This window comes from Chanodichthys erythropterus, chromosome 10 (genome assembly GCF_024489055.1).
Source record: "Chanodichthys erythropterus isolate Z2021 chromosome 10, ASM2448905v1, whole genome shotgun sequence".
In the NCBI taxonomy this organism is placed as follows: Eukaryota; Metazoa; Chordata; class Actinopteri; order Cypriniformes; family Xenocyprididae; genus Chanodichthys; species Chanodichthys erythropterus.
The window spans coordinates 15,272,584-15,291,273 of record NC_090230.1 but is presented as its reverse complement, the minus strand read 5'-3'; the positions used below and the strand labels follow the sequence as shown (position 1 = coordinate 15,291,273).

At 39.1% G+C, this 18,690-nt stretch overlaps 3 protein-coding genes across 3 annotated transcripts; 2 read left to right on the top strand and 1 right to left on the bottom strand.

The window, feature by feature from the left end:
* Positions 1 to 1,683: 1,683 nt before the first annotated feature.
* amh (anti-Mullerian hormone) lies at positions 1,684 to 6,592 on the top strand. Its single transcript, XM_067396165.1, has 7 exons — positions 1,684 to 1,792; positions 2,252 to 2,539; positions 2,643 to 2,812; positions 3,805 to 3,916; positions 3,981 to 4,116; positions 4,277 to 4,707; positions 6,136 to 6,592. Exons 1-7 carry the CDS (start codon positions 1,684 to 1,686, stop codon positions 6,555 to 6,557), a joined length of 1,668 nt encoding a protein of 555 aa, XP_067252266.1. The 3' UTR covers positions 6,558 to 6,592.
* Positions 6,593 to 9,008: 2,416 nt separating this feature from the next.
* oaz1a (ornithine decarboxylase antizyme 1a) lies at positions 9,009 to 14,717 on the top strand. Its single transcript, XM_067396166.1, is given in 6 exon segments — positions 9,009 to 9,186; positions 11,662 to 11,707; positions 11,709 to 11,795; positions 13,628 to 13,803; positions 13,892 to 13,977; positions 14,066 to 14,717. Coding segments are annotated over 6 exon segments (645 nt in total). The 5' UTR covers positions 9,009 to 9,067; the 3' UTR covers positions 14,197 to 14,717.
* Positions 14,718 to 14,856: 139 nt separating this feature from the next.
* On the bottom strand, positions 14,857 to 18,402 carry peak3 (PEAK family member 3). The gene is made up of 4 exons (XM_067396164.1): positions 18,183 to 18,402; positions 17,859 to 18,010; positions 16,928 to 17,439; positions 14,857 to 16,511 (listed from the first exon to the last, which is right to left on the bottom strand). Exons 1-4 carry the CDS (start codon positions 18,260 to 18,262, stop codon positions 15,447 to 15,449), a joined length of 1,809 nt encoding a protein of 602 aa, XP_067252265.1. The 5' UTR covers positions 18,263 to 18,402; the 3' UTR covers positions 14,857 to 15,446.
* Positions 18,403 to 18,690: the final 288 nt, after the last annotated feature.

Sequence of the window (18,690 nt, the reverse complement as noted above, 5' to 3'; positions counted from 1 at the left end):
CTGTAAGACCTTCGTTAATCTTCGGAACACAAATTAAGATATTTTAGTTGAAATCCGATGGCTCCGTGAGGCCTCCATAGGAGCAATGACACTTCCTCTCTCAAGATCCATAAAGGTATTAAAAACATATTTAAATCAGTTCATGTGAGTACAGTGACTCAATATTAATATTATAAAGTGACAAGAATATTTTTGGTGCACCAAAAAACAAAACAAATTAACAACTTATTTAGTGATGGCCGATTTCAAAACATTGCTTTAGGAAGCATCGGATCATAAATGAATCAGTGTATCGAATCTGCTGTTCGGAGCGCCAAAGTCACGTGATTTCAGCCGTTGGCAGTTTGACACACAATCTGAATCATGATTCGACACACTGATTCATTTATTATCCGAAGCTTCCTGAAGCAGTGTTCTTAAATCGGCCATCACTAAATAAGAATAAGAATAAATAAAAAATGTTTTTTTTTTTTTTGGCACAAAATATTCTCGTCACTTTATAATATTAATATTGAGCCACTGTACTTACATGAACTGATTTAAATATGGTTTTAGTAACTTTATGGATCTTGGGAAAGGAAGTGTCATTGCTCCTATGAAGGCCTCACGGAGCCATCGGCTTTCAACTAAAATATCTTAATTTGTGTTCCAAAGATTAACAAAGGTCTTTATGGGTGTGGAACGGCATGAGGGTGAGTAATAAATGACAGAATTTTCATTTTTGGGTGAACTAACCCTTTAAGCTTACTAATATTTTAAATATTGTGGGATTCAATAAATAATAGAATGATCATAGTAAACATCTAAAATTTGAATACTTAAATGATTTTTAAATGTGTTTTTAGTTGTAGGACAGCAGGTTGCATCAATTCTGTAGAATGGCATAGATAGGAAAATGTAGGTGCACTGGGAAATGGTACAAGCCTATTTTCCCAAGTAGTGGTAGTGCATATGCTTGTGAAACAATCCGTGAATATAGTGCCCAGCGAGGCACTCTGATTTCTTCAGAGGGACAATATTAGCAATAAAAGATAGCATTTTTGCCTTTTAAGTCAATGTGAATCTCTCGAGAGTTTTGCAGTACAAAGTACCATATAGACAGCTGTGCCCTGGTTCGTTATTCAAGTTTATGGATCTGCTCCTTGGAGGGTTTACACCTACACTCTTTTGGTTACTGGCCCAGATATGCCCTAGCATGCAAGACATTTAATCAAGTCAAAAACAAAATATAGTTCCTCCAGATATGAGGTGCGCAATACCAGACAACTTACAATGGGGGTAACAAAAATGTGTGCAAAGAGATGAGGACACTCTGGGAAGTCTGTGTCCCTTGGTAATGAAATAAGGAAAGAGGTGTACAAATTTAAGAATGAACTCTGTTGCAATTTACCAACCAGGAAGATCGAACTGTTCTCCATTATTACAGCTGTGTCCGGGGTCTATACAGTATTCCATTGTCTTGATGAGTTCCTCCTCATCTTATCAAAGACCAAAGGCATGGGATGTCCACTATCCCTTGAAATTGACTCGCATACTTTGAATACCCACGTTACTCCAAGGACGTGCTTTCTTGGCAGGCTGGCTGATCTCAGGAGAGCAGGAGGTGTTGTGTATAAAACACACCCCTGCTGCTGACCCATCCCAAAACAAGTGCTGGATTTCTCTGTGAATGAATCAGAGAAGATGCTTTTCCAGGCAAGATTTTGGCTGATGCTGTTGCTGACTGGGTCATATGGTGCCACAGTGGGACACAAAGAACAGGACAACAGCCCAAAAGTCACTCCGCTATCAGGTCAGTCCCTTCCATTTGTCCCGCACCTGCGTCTCAGGGTATGTTGACGCATTAATGGAATTGTTTCGCATTTTTACATCTCTCGGATCAATGAATCTGCCGAAGCGATAGCTTGTACCTTTCGATGTGATTATGATAGTAGTTTGATGTTTTCTTGATTGTATTGGTTTTGTAACTGGTTGCATGAATGTAGGAACCATTTGACCAATTTAAGGAACACATTAAGGAATGGGTGTCCAATCTTGCTCCCAGAGGGCCACATTCCTGCATAGTTTAGATCCAAAACACTTGCCTGGAAGTTTCTATTGATCCTAAAGACTTTGATTAGCTGCTGGAAGGTGGCCATCCAGGAGCAGAATTGGACACCCTCCTGCATTAATGCATGGGTGTTGCTTCACTCTTCAAACGGGGAAGGTGACACTTTTTCTGCCCATGAATGGTTGTCAAATTGACCAACAGGATTGAATGGAGATGAGCGAGAAGTCGGAGATAAGGCACATGCCAGTGAACAGCTAATTGGCCCACCTGCCCAGTCAACACAATCCACCGAAGACGTACCATGTGATCAAGAGCAACAAGCCATAGATGACTTCCTGTCAGCCCTGATCAGAGAGAGTGAACTGGGGAGGATGGAGTTCCAGCGATTCGGAATATGTTCTCCCGGAACACCAGGTTTGGAGGTTTCACGCCTAATTCAGAGTGTGCAACAAAACCGAAATGGCCTCAAGGGTGTACACGCAACAAAAGGTAAATACATTTTTTTTGATTTCATTTCCAGCTAAATCCTGGTTTTATTTGGATGTTTGTCCAGTTGACACCATTAGCTGAGCTGTGGTTAATTTTTTAATAGATATTTGGGATGCTGACAAGGAGGGAGAGATGACTTTAACCCTCAAATTCCCAAGGCATGCCCAACCGACCAACCCGGCCTCCGTGACGCTCCTGTTCAACGTCGATTCCATTAAAGGAGACGGTTTGAGAGTGAAATTCAACAGTCATTCCATCCATCCAAATACACAGGTTAACCTCATAATAATGATGTTTATATTTCTGATACTTTTATGACAGTGATGGTAGAGGAAGAACAGAAAATGATGGGGTGAAAAGGGGCAACAGGACTGGGAAATGTCAAAGTAGGGGCATATCAACCACCTAAGTTCATATTCTTTCAGCATATTAATTGGGTGAATGTTACATTTACTAATTAAAGGTCCCATTCTTCGTGATCCCATGTTTCAAACTTTAGTTAGTGTGTAATGTTGTTGTTAGAGTATAAATAAAATCTGTAAAATTTTAAAGCTCAAAGTTCAATGCCAAGCGAGATATTTTATTTAACAGAAGTCGCCTACATCGAACGGCCAGTTTGGACTACATCCCTCTACTTCCTTCTTTAATGACGTCACTAAAACAGTTTTTTGACTAACCTCCGCCCACAGGAGTACACAAGAGTTGCGTTTGTAGAGTGTGTTTGTCGCCATGTCGTCGAAACGCTGTTATTTTCAACCCGCAGTCCAATCACCGGGTCTGATTCCGGCTCAAATTGATAGGGTAAAATTAAAGACATGTTTACAATAACACTGAGCGCGTGCATCTCCACCTTATGGTAAGAGGCGTGACCTTTCCGGGCAAGGAGCGCTAAGCTGCTGTCGAATCACAACACACGAAACACTGGCACAATCAGAACTCGTTACATATTTCTGAAGGAGGGACTTCATAGAACAAGGAAGTCATCAGCCCGTTTTTATGACAGTGGAAACAGCGGTATACAGATAAGTAAATTATGTGGAAAATACTGTGTTTTTTTACACGTGAAACATGAACACATGTTATATTGCACACTATAAACACAATCAAAGCTTCAAAAAAACACGAAAAACGGGACCTTTAATATTTATGATAATAAAATTTGTGTAACCACAGCATTCCTACCAACTTCCATCAGAGAATGTCTACTAACCACTATACCATGGCTCCAATGAGGTTTTTTTTCTCTGGTTATATTTGACTTTCAGACAGTTTGCATTTCTGAGGCCACACGTTTCCTGATCCTTACAGGAGGACAGAGTCATGCCCATGTTCACCTTAAGCTGAGTGTAACAGTCGAGACAGTCAAGGATGAAAACGGTGAGACATTACTCTCATGAATCCTTTCACATGGCGCATTTTAACTCTTTCCCTTACATTTTAGGGCCGAAACCAAATGTGTCTGAGCTTCAGGAAGTGTTGATGAGAAAGGCGGATGGCAGCAGTACAACAATGAGGCCGATCTTACTTTTCCTCTCTGATCGTGATGAGCAAAGGACACATCATTTAAAATATCAGGGGTAAATGATTCACTTGCTAACATTTTTTTACTGCTTTAATCCTGCATTGTGTGATTAGATAACCAAGCTGTTAAGTGTTGACACATTTAATTGTGTGCCTTCTTGAAGTGAAAATTAAAATGGAATAGCATACTTTACCAATGTTTCTTTTTTTTCCCAGAATTCCACTGGATGAGAGACCCCCATCCAGAACTTTTCTTTTCCTTTGCGAGCTGCAGAAGTTCTTGAGTGAGGTCCTGCATCAGAAAGATAGACCAACACCTCAGGATGATGCAAATGCAGTCTTTTTGGATGCACTGCATTCCCTTCCACCTCTCAGCCTTGGAGTGTCATCCACAGAGTCCCTCCTATCAGGACTGGTGAATTCCTCCACGCCGACTGTATTTGTCTTCCCCAAGAGGCAGCAAGGCCTGCAGACTCACCGAGTGGAGGTTACCCTAGATTCTCCTCTGCTGTCTGTGCTCAGAATGAGACTGGATGAAGCCATTGCTCAGGTCAAACAGCAGGAGGTGGGGCAAAAGGTGATTGACAGGCTCCAGAAACTGAGTGAACTAAGTGCCCTTTCTCCACATGGAGAGGACGATGAAGCAGGTGAGCGTTAAGCATTTTCATGTACACCAATGGCCAAAATGTAGAATAATTTTTAATTATTAAGGTTTCTTAATAATGAAAGGTTTAGTTCACCTTCATGCTGTTCAACACGCGTAAGACCTTCGTTCATCTTCAGAACACAAATTAAGATATTTGTCATAAAATCTGATGGCTCAGTGAGGCCTCCATTGACAGCAAGTTCATTTACACTTTCAAATGCCCAGAAAGATACTAAAGACATATTTAAAACAGTTCATGTGACTACAGTGGTTCAACCTTAATATTATAAAGCAACGAGAATACTTTTTGTGCGCCAAAAAAAAAAAAACGACTTTATTCAACAATATCTTGTGAAGGGCGATTTCAAAACACTGCTTCATGAAGCTTCAAAGATTTACGAACCTGTTGTTTCAAATCACTGGTTCAGAGTGTGCATCAAACGATTTCAAACTGCCAAAGTCATGTGATTTCAGTAAGCGAGGCTTTGTTATATCATAAGCGTTTCAAAATTTCAATAGTTCACTTGACTTTGGCAGTGCTCCGAACCACTGATTCAAAACAAAAGATTTGTAGAGCTTTGTGTTCCGAAGATTTTATATATATATGTCACAGAGGCTGGGTGATATGGACAATATTCTTTTGATTATATTTGTGTTGACATTTTTTCAGACAAACAATAACTTTAATTAACAAAGTGCCAATTAGATTTGGTTTTGATTTAATGAGAAATAAGTAAAAAACAGTAAAAGTCTCAAAATAATGCCGAAAATTAAATTGCTTTCACTTAAATGCACCGAGACAACAATGCATAACATTAAACGTTCATATTTACCCACATTTATTTATATTTTTTAATACATGAAAAAGTATTTGTGAACATTTTTGTGAGATGCAAATAAATCATTTTGTAATGGTTTTGAGTTAGTTTAGTAAAGCAAACAGTTTGAACTGATTCATAATGAATAAATCTTGCCAACTTTAAATCAGAGATGCTGTGAAAACATCTCTGACTTAACGCTCTCATACTCACGAGTTTTGATACAATAGCTCCGTCTCCTCCTCCTCGGAGGTCTGCATACGTCATCAAGGATGTCTTATTTAAGAAAAGTAACCGTACTAAAATTGACTGTTTTTCCTTGTGAGGTGTAAAATACCATAACTTCTTTATTACTTTGCAATCTAATGTTTACTTTTCTTAAATGAGACTGCCTCGATGGCGTATGCAGCCTACAAATGGTACCTCCAGAGGACGCAGCCTTTGAAATGAGAGGCAGCTAATGATAGATCTTGAAACTAGTCTATTAACAGAAACTTGATGGCAAATCATATTGAACAGCTAAAGAGTATTCAAAATATCACCCAGCCCTATATGTTACCATTGAATTGCATCTATGCATATGGTTCATTCAAACTTTGATTTATTCATAGTCAATAAGGACCACAAAGAGGCCCAGTACCGGTCCGTTTTGCTGCTGAAGGCCCTGCAGACGGTACTCAGTACCTGGGAGGCGGAAAGAGCCCAGAGGGCAGCCAGAGCAGACGAGGACAGTCCATCAACGCCCACTCAGTGTCGGCTTCAGAGCTTGACCGTGTCCTTGAGGAAGTTCTTTCTTGAGCCCTCCGTGGCCAACATCAACAATTGCGAAGGAGTGTGTGGTTTCCCACTGAACCAAGCCAACAACCACGCCATCCTCCTGAACAGCCTTATCCAGAGCGGCCAACATGTCAATCGCTCTCTCTGCTGCGTACCGGTGGACTATGGCGACCTGTGTGTGATCGAGCTGGAGAGCGAGGGCACTAACATCTCCTTCAAGACCAACGTGGTGGCGACCAAGTGCGAATGTCGCTGACGGCCTCCTTTGTTCTTTGAAATGCATTTATGTATGCGTATATCACAATATATGAATAAAATCTCATACATCTGCATTTATTTTTTGCCTAAAAATACACAAGGCTCTCAGTTTTTACAAAATGTATGCAAATAGACCTGGTACTTATGCAAACGTGCAACATAAGCTGTAATTTGAAGTGTAAATTAGGAGAGAAAATTTGCATATTCAATGATATAAACAAAAACCTGTAGACCACTTTTAGCTCTGTGAAATAATTAGATGTCTTGTTAACAGATTTGCATCAGTGCTGAGCTCATGAAAAATATGGCTATTTGAATGAAGTAAATATTCGTAAAGCTTTTCTCTGTGTCAGTTATATGTATAATGAATGTTAATGTATTCACTATGACTTTAATGTAAATTGAAAAATACTCTCAAAATGTTACAGGTGGTTTTGGGTTTATATAAACCATATTTCAGGTGAGAGTTATATATATTTATTTACTATATATATATATTTCATCCAAAAAACAGTTTTTGGGATATTACAGACTATTCCCTCTCCTTGAGTAATCCTTTAGCCATTTCTTTGTTACGGATCTTCCGTGGTCCAACCTTATCTCCATCCTGCCTCTGTCTCGCTGTTCTTTTCTTTCTGAACTCTTCGATTTCATCCTCAGATCCCCAGTTCCAAAATGCAAAGGTGTCCCACCAAGAATCAGGCTACAGCAAAAACAGGCAGATGTTCAAAAACTATGAACTAGGTGAAAACTGTTCAAGCTGATTGACATGAGCCTTACCTCTGCTGTCAGATCATCGGCCTGAAGCTCTGATCCAGGTTCATCTTCTGTCACTTCAAAGTATGGCTCTATTGTCTCTGTTACACACCACAAAAACTTGTTCTAATTGGTCAGTTGTGACAGTTTGGGGTTGGTAAGTCTTTAATGTCTTTGAAATTAGTCTCTTTTGCTTATCAAGTCAGCATATATGACCAAAAATAGCAAAACAGTAGTAATGTTTTCAAATAACTGCTTTCTATTTTAATCTATTGTAAATTTATTCCAAAGCTGTATTTTCAGCATTTCAGCACATGATCCTTCAGAAATCATTCTAATATGCTGATTTGTTGCTCAAGAAACATTTCTTATTATGTTGGAAACTCTTTTTGTGTGGAAACCATATGGCACGTTTTTCCAGGATTCTGTGACGAATTTATTTTCATTTAGATTCATTTATTTAGAAATAGAAATCTTGTAACATTATACATGTCTTTTCTGTCACTTTTGATCAATGTAATGCCTTCTTGCTGTATAAAAGTAGGCTATATTAATTAACCCTAAACCTTTGAACGATAGTAGTCGTGAAATAAGCAGGATAATGTACAGGCAGTCGTTAATTATGACAAAAATAAACCTTTTCAGGGTGATACAAGACACCTGAGGCGCTGAGGGTTTATGTGCGATAATAATTCACTCGCTGGACATTTACATGCACACATTCAAGAACTCACCTTGTACTATCTCAACCGTTGAGCTGACCACCACGACGACCATGGCCACTAATATACAGCGGTTCAGAGTAAAGCCTTTCCATGGATTTTCCACCTTACTCAAGGATTCCACAGGAAATATGCGCCTATATTTCACTGTCGAATGGAGTAACACAGAAATGGAGTGTGACACTTTTAATACAGTGAATAAGACAACGAAAATCTGGCATTCAAATTTTGCAGACCTTTGTTTTTCAACAAAGGGATACATACTTGCTCTGAAGATCCTTTCTGGAAGTTTCCGTAGACTTGAAGATTGAATCAAAGTTTTAAACGCAAATAATTCAAGCAAAACAACTACATTAGTGATAGTTCGTAGTTAAAAGCCTCAGTTCTTCCCAGGCAGGCAAAGCATGAGTGCATGCAAAAACTGATGTGTCTCAAATTCTTCCGAGCCCTGATGGACAGCCACAGCTGAGAGACTTCTTTATTAAAAATACAAGCATGTGATTTTGCATGGCCTATTTGCAATCTTGAATCGAATGCTGGTATTATTTATGCTCATATACATACAAACGACCTCAAGAAATAATTTTATTGACATTTTCCCAGTAACATTACTCATGTTTTTAGTTAAATAATTAATTCAATTATATTAATTATAATGAATCTTAGATATAGTACATCTTTAGCAATGCTAATCATGTAGTAACAATGAGAACTGTGCTTAATTATTGACAGATTATCTGTAGACCCTCTCCAGATTATGTAAGAAACCTATATTTCGTAATTAATCTAGTTTTTGCATACAACACAAATGTGTATTTGCAAACCAGACAGTTATCGCGAATTTTTTTTTAACTACATGATATTTTAATTTGTTTATTTTCAGTCAGGGCATATTTGTTTGTTAAAACGCATGACGTAACGCGGAAGCCACGCCCATTCGTGTTCCGAGTATAAATACTCCGGGCCTACGACCATTATCACATTCAGTCGGAGCACGGACAGAGAAGAACTGGGCCTTGACGTTGGCCGGATGGTTAAATCCAACCTCCAGACGATCCTGAATAGCCACTGTTTTGTCAGAGAAAAAGAGAGTAATATATCCAAGATGCCAGTGATCGAAATGACCCGTAATAAACCCGAGAATGAAAGGTAATGTGGAACTTTTATGTAGATCGCTCGCGGCCTTGTTTTAGCAGTAGAGCCTAGCGAGCTTTAAATTGTATGACGAAATACAATGTAATGTATGTACCCCTTATTGTTTTCGTTTGTAGAGTGAGACTTAAATCTATCCACCTGTCTGAACTCTCTTAATAAAGTTATTTCTGAAAGAATTATGTTAAAAATCACGTGAGAGCCTCTCCATTCAGATGGGATCGTGTTGTCAGTCACGGACTAGAATGATTGACAGGCCCGTTGCCAGGTAACAGGTTTTTGTCGTGTTCGTTGACTATTCGAGAAACTTCCAAATCATCCATTCAAACTGTCATTATTGCTATCGTCTGTTTAAATGGCTTTAGATGTATATGTCGTCTCAGTTTGTTTTTTTTTTTTTTTTTTTGAGCCAATCATGGGTCATTTAAACCTCATTATATAACATAATAACATGGTATTATTTATTATATAATTTTATTTTATAGACTTACACCAGTTTATCGCGTTTAATCAGGTGTCGCACAGCTCAACAAGTGATTGACGGGTAGGTGTTCACGAGGTGGCTAACGTTAAAATGCTAACTGGCAAAGCGAAAACAGTCAGCACTTGTGTCCATGCTAAGAGGTTGTTATATGAATAAAATATATTGAGTAAGAGTTTTAGTTTTCATTTAAACGAGAAACATTACATAAAATGTCCTTTTAAACCGTTTTGAGGCGAATTGTAATGTGCTAAGCGCTAAACGTCGCCTCGCCCATCTCCCCTTGTTTGTTCCTCTATCATGCGTCGTTGTTGGATTGAATGGAGTACCATGATGTTTTTTTAAAAGCATTAAGTAATTCAAAAGATTGACTACACAATTAAGTTTACATTTAATTTAATTTGATCTTAAAACTGCCCAATGAATCCTAACGTTCACTAAGTTTAATATGAGATGAATCTTTTCTTGTGTAGTTTTATATGATCGTATTACATTATCCTCAAATAATAGCAGCTATCAATGGGGAAATGTGGCTTAGTGTTTCTGAAAATTAGATTTTCTGCTTTGTGATTTTGAGATCTAGGCATGTCTGAGCTTGCATAGGAGCATCTAAGTTTCTACCTCCTTTATCCTTTTTGGTGAGAAGTTGCCCACCATATTATCCATTTATGACTGTAATGCAGTGACGCATCACAAATCCAGGCTTAAAAATATGGGCGGATGTTTTAGCTTCCTGTATTTTTGTCTATCTTCACAAAAGCTTTCATCAAAGGTTTCCTGGTCTTTCAGTAACCCCTTTTACTCCTGTTCGGTGTTCATTCACCTGCTACAGGCTATTGTGTAACCACCACTTATCCCCTCCCTCGTGACCCAGCATCTCTAACAGGCTCTCTACGTCCTGTGTAGGGAGTCTGGCTTCAGGTATTAGGCCATTTTCAGTGGAACACAGTAAAGTTCTTGCTGCCCTCACATTGCTTTGCTACGTGTGGCACATGAAGTGAAATAAGGTTGCTCTGATTTGCACAGATGCATCCATCCATTTTTGGTCAGGTTGTTAAAGATTTGCATTATAAAGTTATAATTCATTTAATTTATATTTCAAACCCTCAGCCATGATGTTGCTTAGACCAGGGTTTTTCAAACTTTGATGCCAAGGACCCCAAAATATACATGTTTTTTTAAAACGTAGTTTGTCATTGTACTAAAACAAAATGAAGTAAAATACTAAGTGGAAAATATCTACTTTAGATTTAAGGTGATAGCATTTTATTTCTACCCACTATTAAATTAAATTTTTTTGTCTTTCCATTTCTTTCTTAAATTCAAACATTTTTTTTGTAGAATAAAATATTTACTATAGGCTCGTTCGCAACAAGGACAATTACGATAGAGTTCTAAAAATTGTACCAAATATAAGAGATGGCACAACTCTATTGATAATGACACAGAGAAACGATATTGTTGGAATCACATTTATTTTATTTTTTTCAGCTGATGAACGATAACATTGACAGCCATCAAGATCAGAATCTATTCCGCTTTAAAGCAGCAGACGACAAAACAGTAGTGCGTGTTTGGAATAAATGGAATGATATCGTCTGCTGATGTGATGCTAATATAGTTATATTTATAGTTATTGTCTTGGTGTGAATGGGCCTTAAGGGTGTACTCACACTAGGCACGGTTGCCTTGAACCGATTGTCCCCACTCCCCTGCTGGCCCACACTCATACTGCATTTAACGTTCCAGGCCGGAGCACACTTGCGAAAACGGGAAGAAATGCACTTTCGCTAAGATACTGCCTAATATAGCACGTATATAATAGCAGGGTATGGAACCTTTAGCATTGGCGTCATACTCTACCAGTTGAGCTACTGGAAATTAGAGTCTGACGTTCATTATAATTTATACCCTCAGGCAAAACGGATAACGTTATATGCTGATGGCATGCTGTCTATTAACAAGTATGTTGTTGTGTTTACTGGTTACAGTTCCCATCGCTGCAGTAACCCGTGTCCGGGGCCTCTGTGGTGTTCCTGATGTCCCTCTCCCACCCCTGAAGATCCCAGGTGGGCGAGGGAATGATCAGCGGGATCACAGTCTTTCAGCTAAGCTATTCTATTCGGTGAGTGCAGAGGTTTGGTCACATTTCACATCACAAGAAAGTGAATGTGTGTGAATAAAATACATTCGAAAATGAATAAATGATACTATGAATATAGGAATTAAATAAAATAACTTTTTAAGATTAATATATTTCAACTTTTGTTTTTTTTTGTTTTGTGTTCTCATTGTCTAATTCTATACATTATAAAGGCCCGTCCACACGAAGAATGACAACTATTTGGTTAAGTCTGACGTCACGCAGCAGCGCTTCCGGGTCCTAACGCTCTCTCATACCACAAGAAAACAACAAATGGTGCTAATATACACACACGATGTGGTGTAATACTACAAAAAATATATAATTATAATCTTCATCTCCATACCAATATTCCAGATGGCCAGACAATGATTCCTCTTTTATAAATCGTTAAAATATTAATATCTGTGACGCTGTGAGCATGGAGACTGTTGTGTAGACTGTAAGTATTTAAAATGTTTAACTTTTTAAGATGAGTGATGTTTAAAATGAATAAATAGCACTCATAAACGGCCGTCGATGGCATTCTCAAGTGAAACAAGTCGAGGCTTGGACCCGGAAACGGCGTTCCTTACGTCACTACTTAACAAGCGGATAATGATAACGATGAAGATATAGTTCTGAAAATCATTCTGAATATAAAAGAATAGCAGAGTCCACATCTATAACGTTAATGGCACAGAGAAACAATATCATTGTAATCACTTTAAGAACCTTTTTTTTTTTTTTTTTTTTTCTCCAGCTGATGAACCGTAAAAAACAATCAGAATTCATTCTGCTTTAAAGAGCTTGAGTATTTAAAGGGATAGTTCACCCAAAAATGAAAATTTGTTTATCTGCTTACCCCCAGCGCATCCAAGATGTAGGTGACTTTGTTTCTTCAGTAGAACACAAATGATTTTTAACTCCAACTTCTGCTGTCTGTCAGTCAAATAATGCTTATGAATGGGAACTCTATCAAAAAGAATTAAAAAAAAAAACACGACAGACACATCCAAATGAAACCTTGCAGCTTGTGACTGCACATTCACTTAGTGAGGTCTGATCGTGCTCTGACAATGGAAGTGATGCCTTGCGCTTGTACTTCAATGAGCGCGAGACATCTCTGCCATTGTCAGAGCACGATCAGACCTCCCTAAGCGAATACTGAACGCAGTTGGACATAGTGGTGTATTAGAGGTAAAATTATACAAATACTGTTCGGTTTCTCGCACAAACCGATAGTTTCATGTCTTAGGACATCAGTGTGTCGTCACAAACCGCAGGGTTTCATTTGGATTTGTCTGCTGTGGGTTTTTTTTTTTTTTTTTTTTTTTTTTTTTTGATAGTTTCCGTTCACATGCATTATTTGACTGACAGATGGCAACGGTTGGAGTTAAAAATCATAATTTGTATCCTACTGAAGAAACAAAGTCACCTACATCTTGGATGCGCTGGGGGTAAGCAGATAAACATTAAATTTTAACTTTTGGGTGAACTATCCCTTTAAAGCACCAAGCGACAACTACAGCGTGTGCTTGGAATAATGTGGATGCAGTTATCTTCATAGTTATATCGTTCTTGGTGTGAGTCTTTAGAATGTATTCTGCTTAAAAATGGTTTGCATGATGTTTGCTATTATCTCACTGTGCAAGGGTCATATCTTATCTACATAATCTCATCACCTATGGGAAGTGAGGTTGGACATTCCACCTTACTTGATTTGTCATGTTAATGATTTGAATGTCATCCATTGCTACAACTTGTTAAATGACTGTACAGCAGTCATTGTCCATGAGTGCATAAGTGCATATAACTTTGTGTCCTCTTTGCAGGATGCTCAGTTACTGGTTCTTGAGGAAGCCCCTACGTTGAACAGCCGTGTACGTTTTTTGCTTTTTGAGCGCCGCTGCTCTGTGAGCAAGCATGTAGTTTGGAGGGGGGCACTGAAGGGGGCAAACCTTTACATCGAAATCCCCACTGGTGTTCTCCCAGAAGGGAGCAAAGATAGGTTAGTAAAATTAATGTTATCTTGTGGTTTTTCTGTTCTCCCTAGATAGTTATTTTTGGCTCAAACTGGTTCAATTCTTTTGCAACAGTTTTTCACTCTTGCTGGAGTTTGCAGAAGAGAAGTTACAGGTTGATCACGTTTTCATCTGCTTCCATAAGAGCCGAGATGACAGAGGTAAGGCTTATGGCTTTTCTCTCCCTTCATGCCATTTGTTAAGAGTTAGTTCAGCCTATTTTAACCTCCTTTCTGCTACCATCTCCAGCATCGCTGCTGCGGACATTCAGTTTCATGGGCTTTGAGATTGTGAGACCGGGTCATCCCCTCGTCCCAACCCGCCCCGACGCTTTCTTCATGGCTTACAGCATCGAAAGAGACACCGATAGTGACGAATAAAGCTTATCAATCACATTTTGCTTCTAATAACTATGCTGTATCTCACCCAACATGGTCACCATTAAAAGAAACATTGTGTGAATGTCAATTTTTTTTTTTTTTTTTTTTTTTTTCTCACCTGTTAATTACTACATTGTAGTTTCTGTAAGGGTTGTGCTGTATTTTCAGTCGTATTTGCACTAGTGTAAACCAAATTTCTACAGTGACCATTAGTTTCTAAGCCATTACTACTGGGCTTCACTTCCAGTGTAATTGGATTCTTTGCTGATTCCCCTTTACCCATTCCCACACATGATCATTTTTAGAGCATAATATTTATGGATAAGATCTCTCATGCAACAGTGTATGAACCATAGATTCATGGTTTTCTTTGCTGATGTTTTTCTTTTTACCGTTGGCTTCAAGTTGTGTTTTCTTTCTTGATGTGTGCATGACTTTGAGTTTAGTTATGGCCTCAATAGGATCTGTCTGCATGTTTGCTACAGTGTGCAAAATAAAAAATGCTCACCCTACACCATTCACTTGGTTTTGCTACCTCTTTTCATTTCCACATGCATAATGTAAATTATTAGACCATGTCTCACTGGGTTTTTCAGAACACTTTATTGTCCTTTTAACCCCTGATGTTTTGTAATGCTCATTTTTCCAGGTATTGTTAATAAGTAAACTCCACAAGGTCAACTTCCAACAATAAGCTGATTTTGTAATAATACATATGTTGGAGAGGCCTTTACTGTACATTGGAATAATCTGACACGTGTGAATATGATAAAATAGTTTAATAAGTAACAAGTGTTGCGCATGTTAATTTTATAGCAAGAAGAACTAGGAAAAAATGGTAATTCATATCTACAAATCTAATGACATGCAGGGGGGAATACTGTGGCCACAAATTAAGAATTGGTCCATGAATTTTATGAAAGTATCAATTCCCTGAATGTCTCAAAGATTTACCTAAAAGAAGGGAACTAAATATTCAAATGTGGCCCCAATTTAACTAAAAGATGGGAACAGATGCTTCATGGCCAAAATATATATTTTTTTTTTCTGCATGTCATGTGTGGGGCTCTGTACATATTTTTTTTATGATAGGAAGTATACAGCAGAACATGACTATGAATTACAAATATGCTACAAGGTGATCTGTTTTTAGGATTTAAAAACTGTACATTTAGTTTTTATAGCTACCTTAGTCTACAGCTATATCTAAGGTGTACCAACTGACAAATGTTAACATTTGTATTTTTGTGTTAAGCAGGTCTAATAAAGTCATGGAGGCCCATGCGTTCAGTTATGCTACGCATAGTCTTGGGGTCAGTAAGGGATAGATATTGCAGGCAGAGATAGTCTTCCCAGTCCAAGCCATACTGATCCTGAAAGAGTCCTTTCTCTGCAAGCTTGAGGACTAAAAGAGATTGCTTAAGTAGCAGCCAATTAGAAAACACAGAGCTCTCAAGTTGGTTCTGCTGAAAAAGTCCCTGTCGTGGACCCCAAAGCAACGCCTTGAGGACACCTGCCACATCGGCTAATAGTAGCCCAGGTTTCTCAGATGTAAGCTGGGTGACCAGCCATAGCAAACCTGGAGTGTATGGAGTGTCTTGTGGCAGCTTCCACACAGATGAGCAATCTTCAGTGAGATGTAGGCAGTACCTCAGCAAAGTCCCCAACTGGAACTCTTGGGATGCTGCTTCTTGAAAAACTTCATCCTCAAAATGACTTTTCAGAACCAAACGAGGGGTGCCCCATTTTTCCCATAAGGTTTGACAAATCTCACTTTTCGTCCCCTCGTTGTGTATTTGCTCTTTGGACACTGTGATCCCGGGTGTACATTTAGAAGTGTCCATGTCCCTTACCTTCTTCATTTCACTAGGGTATTCCCTAGTGTCAGCCACCTTACTCGTGATAGGCGGCCACACTAAAGTCACACTCTGTGGTTTCAGTTTCCTGTAAACTACTTTAAAATGTCCCAGCTGCTGTAGTCCTTGTACCAACTGGAGGGCAAGAAGACAAAGTCTCCTCTCATAAACCTCAGGAAGGGTGGAATGCAAAGAGTGTCCTTCCTCAACAAAGTCCTCTAGTGTTCCCAATGGAAAGTCTCTTACCACCGTCACACTAAAACCTTTCTCCAGAAGATCAGCTACTGTTTGCTGTTGGCATACTTCAGTGGTGTCCCCATGTGAAGGCTCTGACGTTGTCTGAGCATGCTGTGAAGTAGAAGTTTGGTCCGTAGCTGTGCATTGTGGGAAATGGACCACTCTTTGCTCAATGTTAGGATGTGGCATGGATACATCTGATCCCAAATCATCTCTGTGAACCTGATGAAACATTTAGGAGTCATCTTCACTACATTTTGTTTTATTCATTTAAGTTACATGCAACATGTAGGATTCTTTAAGTTCTCTTAGTCCTTTACCCAAAAACTGTTGCATTGTGATACTAAATCTACATAGCACATGTCAAACTGTTGATGCTGTTGCTCAACACCTGGCATGATGAAGGAAGTGTGGTTTGAGGGTTTTCTACTGCAAGGTTGCCTTATAAGGGTGCACATTCTGCTTGTGGTTCAGGGGCTCGGCCTGGGAAGCATTAATGGCCTACTTACAGCTTTGGATTGAAAACCCTTTTAAACAAATACACAAACAATTGTGGATTGCTACAGTAACTAACTAGGTTCTACATATAATTTAGACTGATGTTCTCCTATTGTAATTGCAAGTGTTGATGCTCTTACCTTTGCTGAAAACAGTCTCCCAGGAACCTTTGAACAGCGCACCAAGTAGAAAGCATCCCTCTCAGGCCATTGCTGCTCACACAATATAAAGTCATTAGGCTGAGAAGTCTTTGCCATCTCCATTTCCTGTTCATTTGGGAAGATGCTCGATTCAATGTTTTGCAATGTGCTCTTGAGAAACTGAAGATAACACTCTTGAATACCCATGGAAACTTGCTCATTACTCTGGAAGTTTGCGAAGACTCTTTGAAGTTGCTCATCTGGTGTATCAAAGTTAACCTTGTGCAAGGAAGGACCTTGATGTAGCTCATCTTGTACTTCTTCCTCTTGTAGTGTAAGTGTGCTCTGGAAAGGTGCTATCATGTATAATGGATTTTCATAGTTGTAGGCTCCTGTATGATCAGGGTAAGTTGGGTCCAGAGCCTCCACTGGGAGGGATAGGGTTCTCTTCAGACTCTTTTTGGGTACTGGAGGAGGATTTTGATCTGAGAAGAATCTTGTCTGGTGATTTTCTGAGTAACACAACAAGGTAAAAATTACTAGCAATAGCAAAAGAGTACGCAAACTTCACACACACATGCATACTCAGATGTGGTGCGTGTCATGCGTTATGGAACAGTAAAATTAAATTCTATGGAAACGGTCTCAGTTCCCACAGTACCGTGAGACAGACTCCGCGTGGTTTAGTTGTCAGTCTGGTGGCTTACTGTATTGGTTTCAGGTGTTACTTCCCTCAAAATACTTATGTATGCAAGAAATAAAGTGTTAAAAAACAACCAGAAATGAGGAAGGCTACACATGTGAAACATCACAGACTCCAGTTCTCATTTTACTAAGATCCTTATCACTTGCTGCAAAACTAACCTTTTTGTTTTAAACTTTACAAACCCACACGTTTTTCTAGACAATGCCGGACATTATAAGTGCTCACCGTAGCGATGATGTATTGGACAGTGGGCTGCATTGCAGTAGGTAGGAGTGAACACTTCAGCAAATGGAGACACAGGGGTCTGTGGTCCTGACGAAAGTAGATCTCCTACCTTCAGATCTAGATCATGGATGGAGCTCGAAGAAGACGTGCTCCTAACCATGTGCACATGTGAGCATACAGAGATACAGAAACAACAGAACAAGTTACTGGGCAAGACCTCCTTCATTTGTATTTTATTATACCGAGCAATGAGTAACTTTTGTGGTATGAGGTTTCCTGTATCATAGCTTGCATGTGTCAAGTCATAGCACTAGCATTTCTTACCTGCGCTGTTTGATGGGCAGTGCAGGTGGCGATGCCCCTCCTGACACCCCCAGGAGAGTGTGGACTGTTGCTTGATCCATTGTAGATTAGCGTGTGACAGTGTGACCGTCCGTCAATGTGCTTCACCCTCCTACAAATGTTAGTTCCTGTAGTTTTCTTCTAGTGCATTAGCACACACGCAGTTATCTGACTTACTCTCTCTGTCGCTCTCTCAGACATTGCCACAGCATATCTAGCATCTGAGGTCGGCAGCGGAAAAGCTGAGTGCATTTTGTGCACATCTGTTCACTGTACTTTCAAATAAGGAAATTTTAAAATAAGGAACCAGATTCTGTATGCTCTAGATTAGTCATGACTTACAGTCATGGCATGGGATGACATGTTTATTTTCACTTTGCTCATGCACTGAGCTAAATTTGTGTCAAACATGAATCTAAGGATTTTTTTTTTTTCATCTTACTGAGCATTTTTATAAATTGGACACATATCTCATAATTTAGATTTTTTG

Coding starts and splice junctions, on each gene's coding strand:
- amh (XM_067396165.1), top strand. CDS start 1,684: ATGCTTTTCCAGGCAAGATTTTGGCTGATGCTGTTGCTGACTGGGTCA. Junction 2,813..3,804: donor CCATCCATCCAAATACACAG/GTTAACCTCATA, acceptor TTTGACTTTCAG/ACAGTTTGCATTTCTGAGGC. Junction 4,117..4,276: donor CATCATTTAAAATATCAGGG/GTAAATGATTCA, acceptor TTTTTTTCCCAG/AATTCCACTGGATGAGAGAC.
- peak3 (XM_067396164.1), bottom strand. CDS start 18,262: ATGGATCAAGCAACAGTCCACACTCTCCTGGGGGTGTCAGGAGGGGCA. Junction 18,011..18,182: donor CTGCCCATCAAACAGCGCAG/GTAAGAAATGCT, acceptor GCACATGGTTAG/GAGCACGTCTTCTTCGAGCT. Junction 16,512..16,927: donor GGAGACTGTTTTCAGCAAAG/GTAAGAGCATCA, acceptor ATGTTTCATCAG/GTTCACAGAGATGATTTGGG.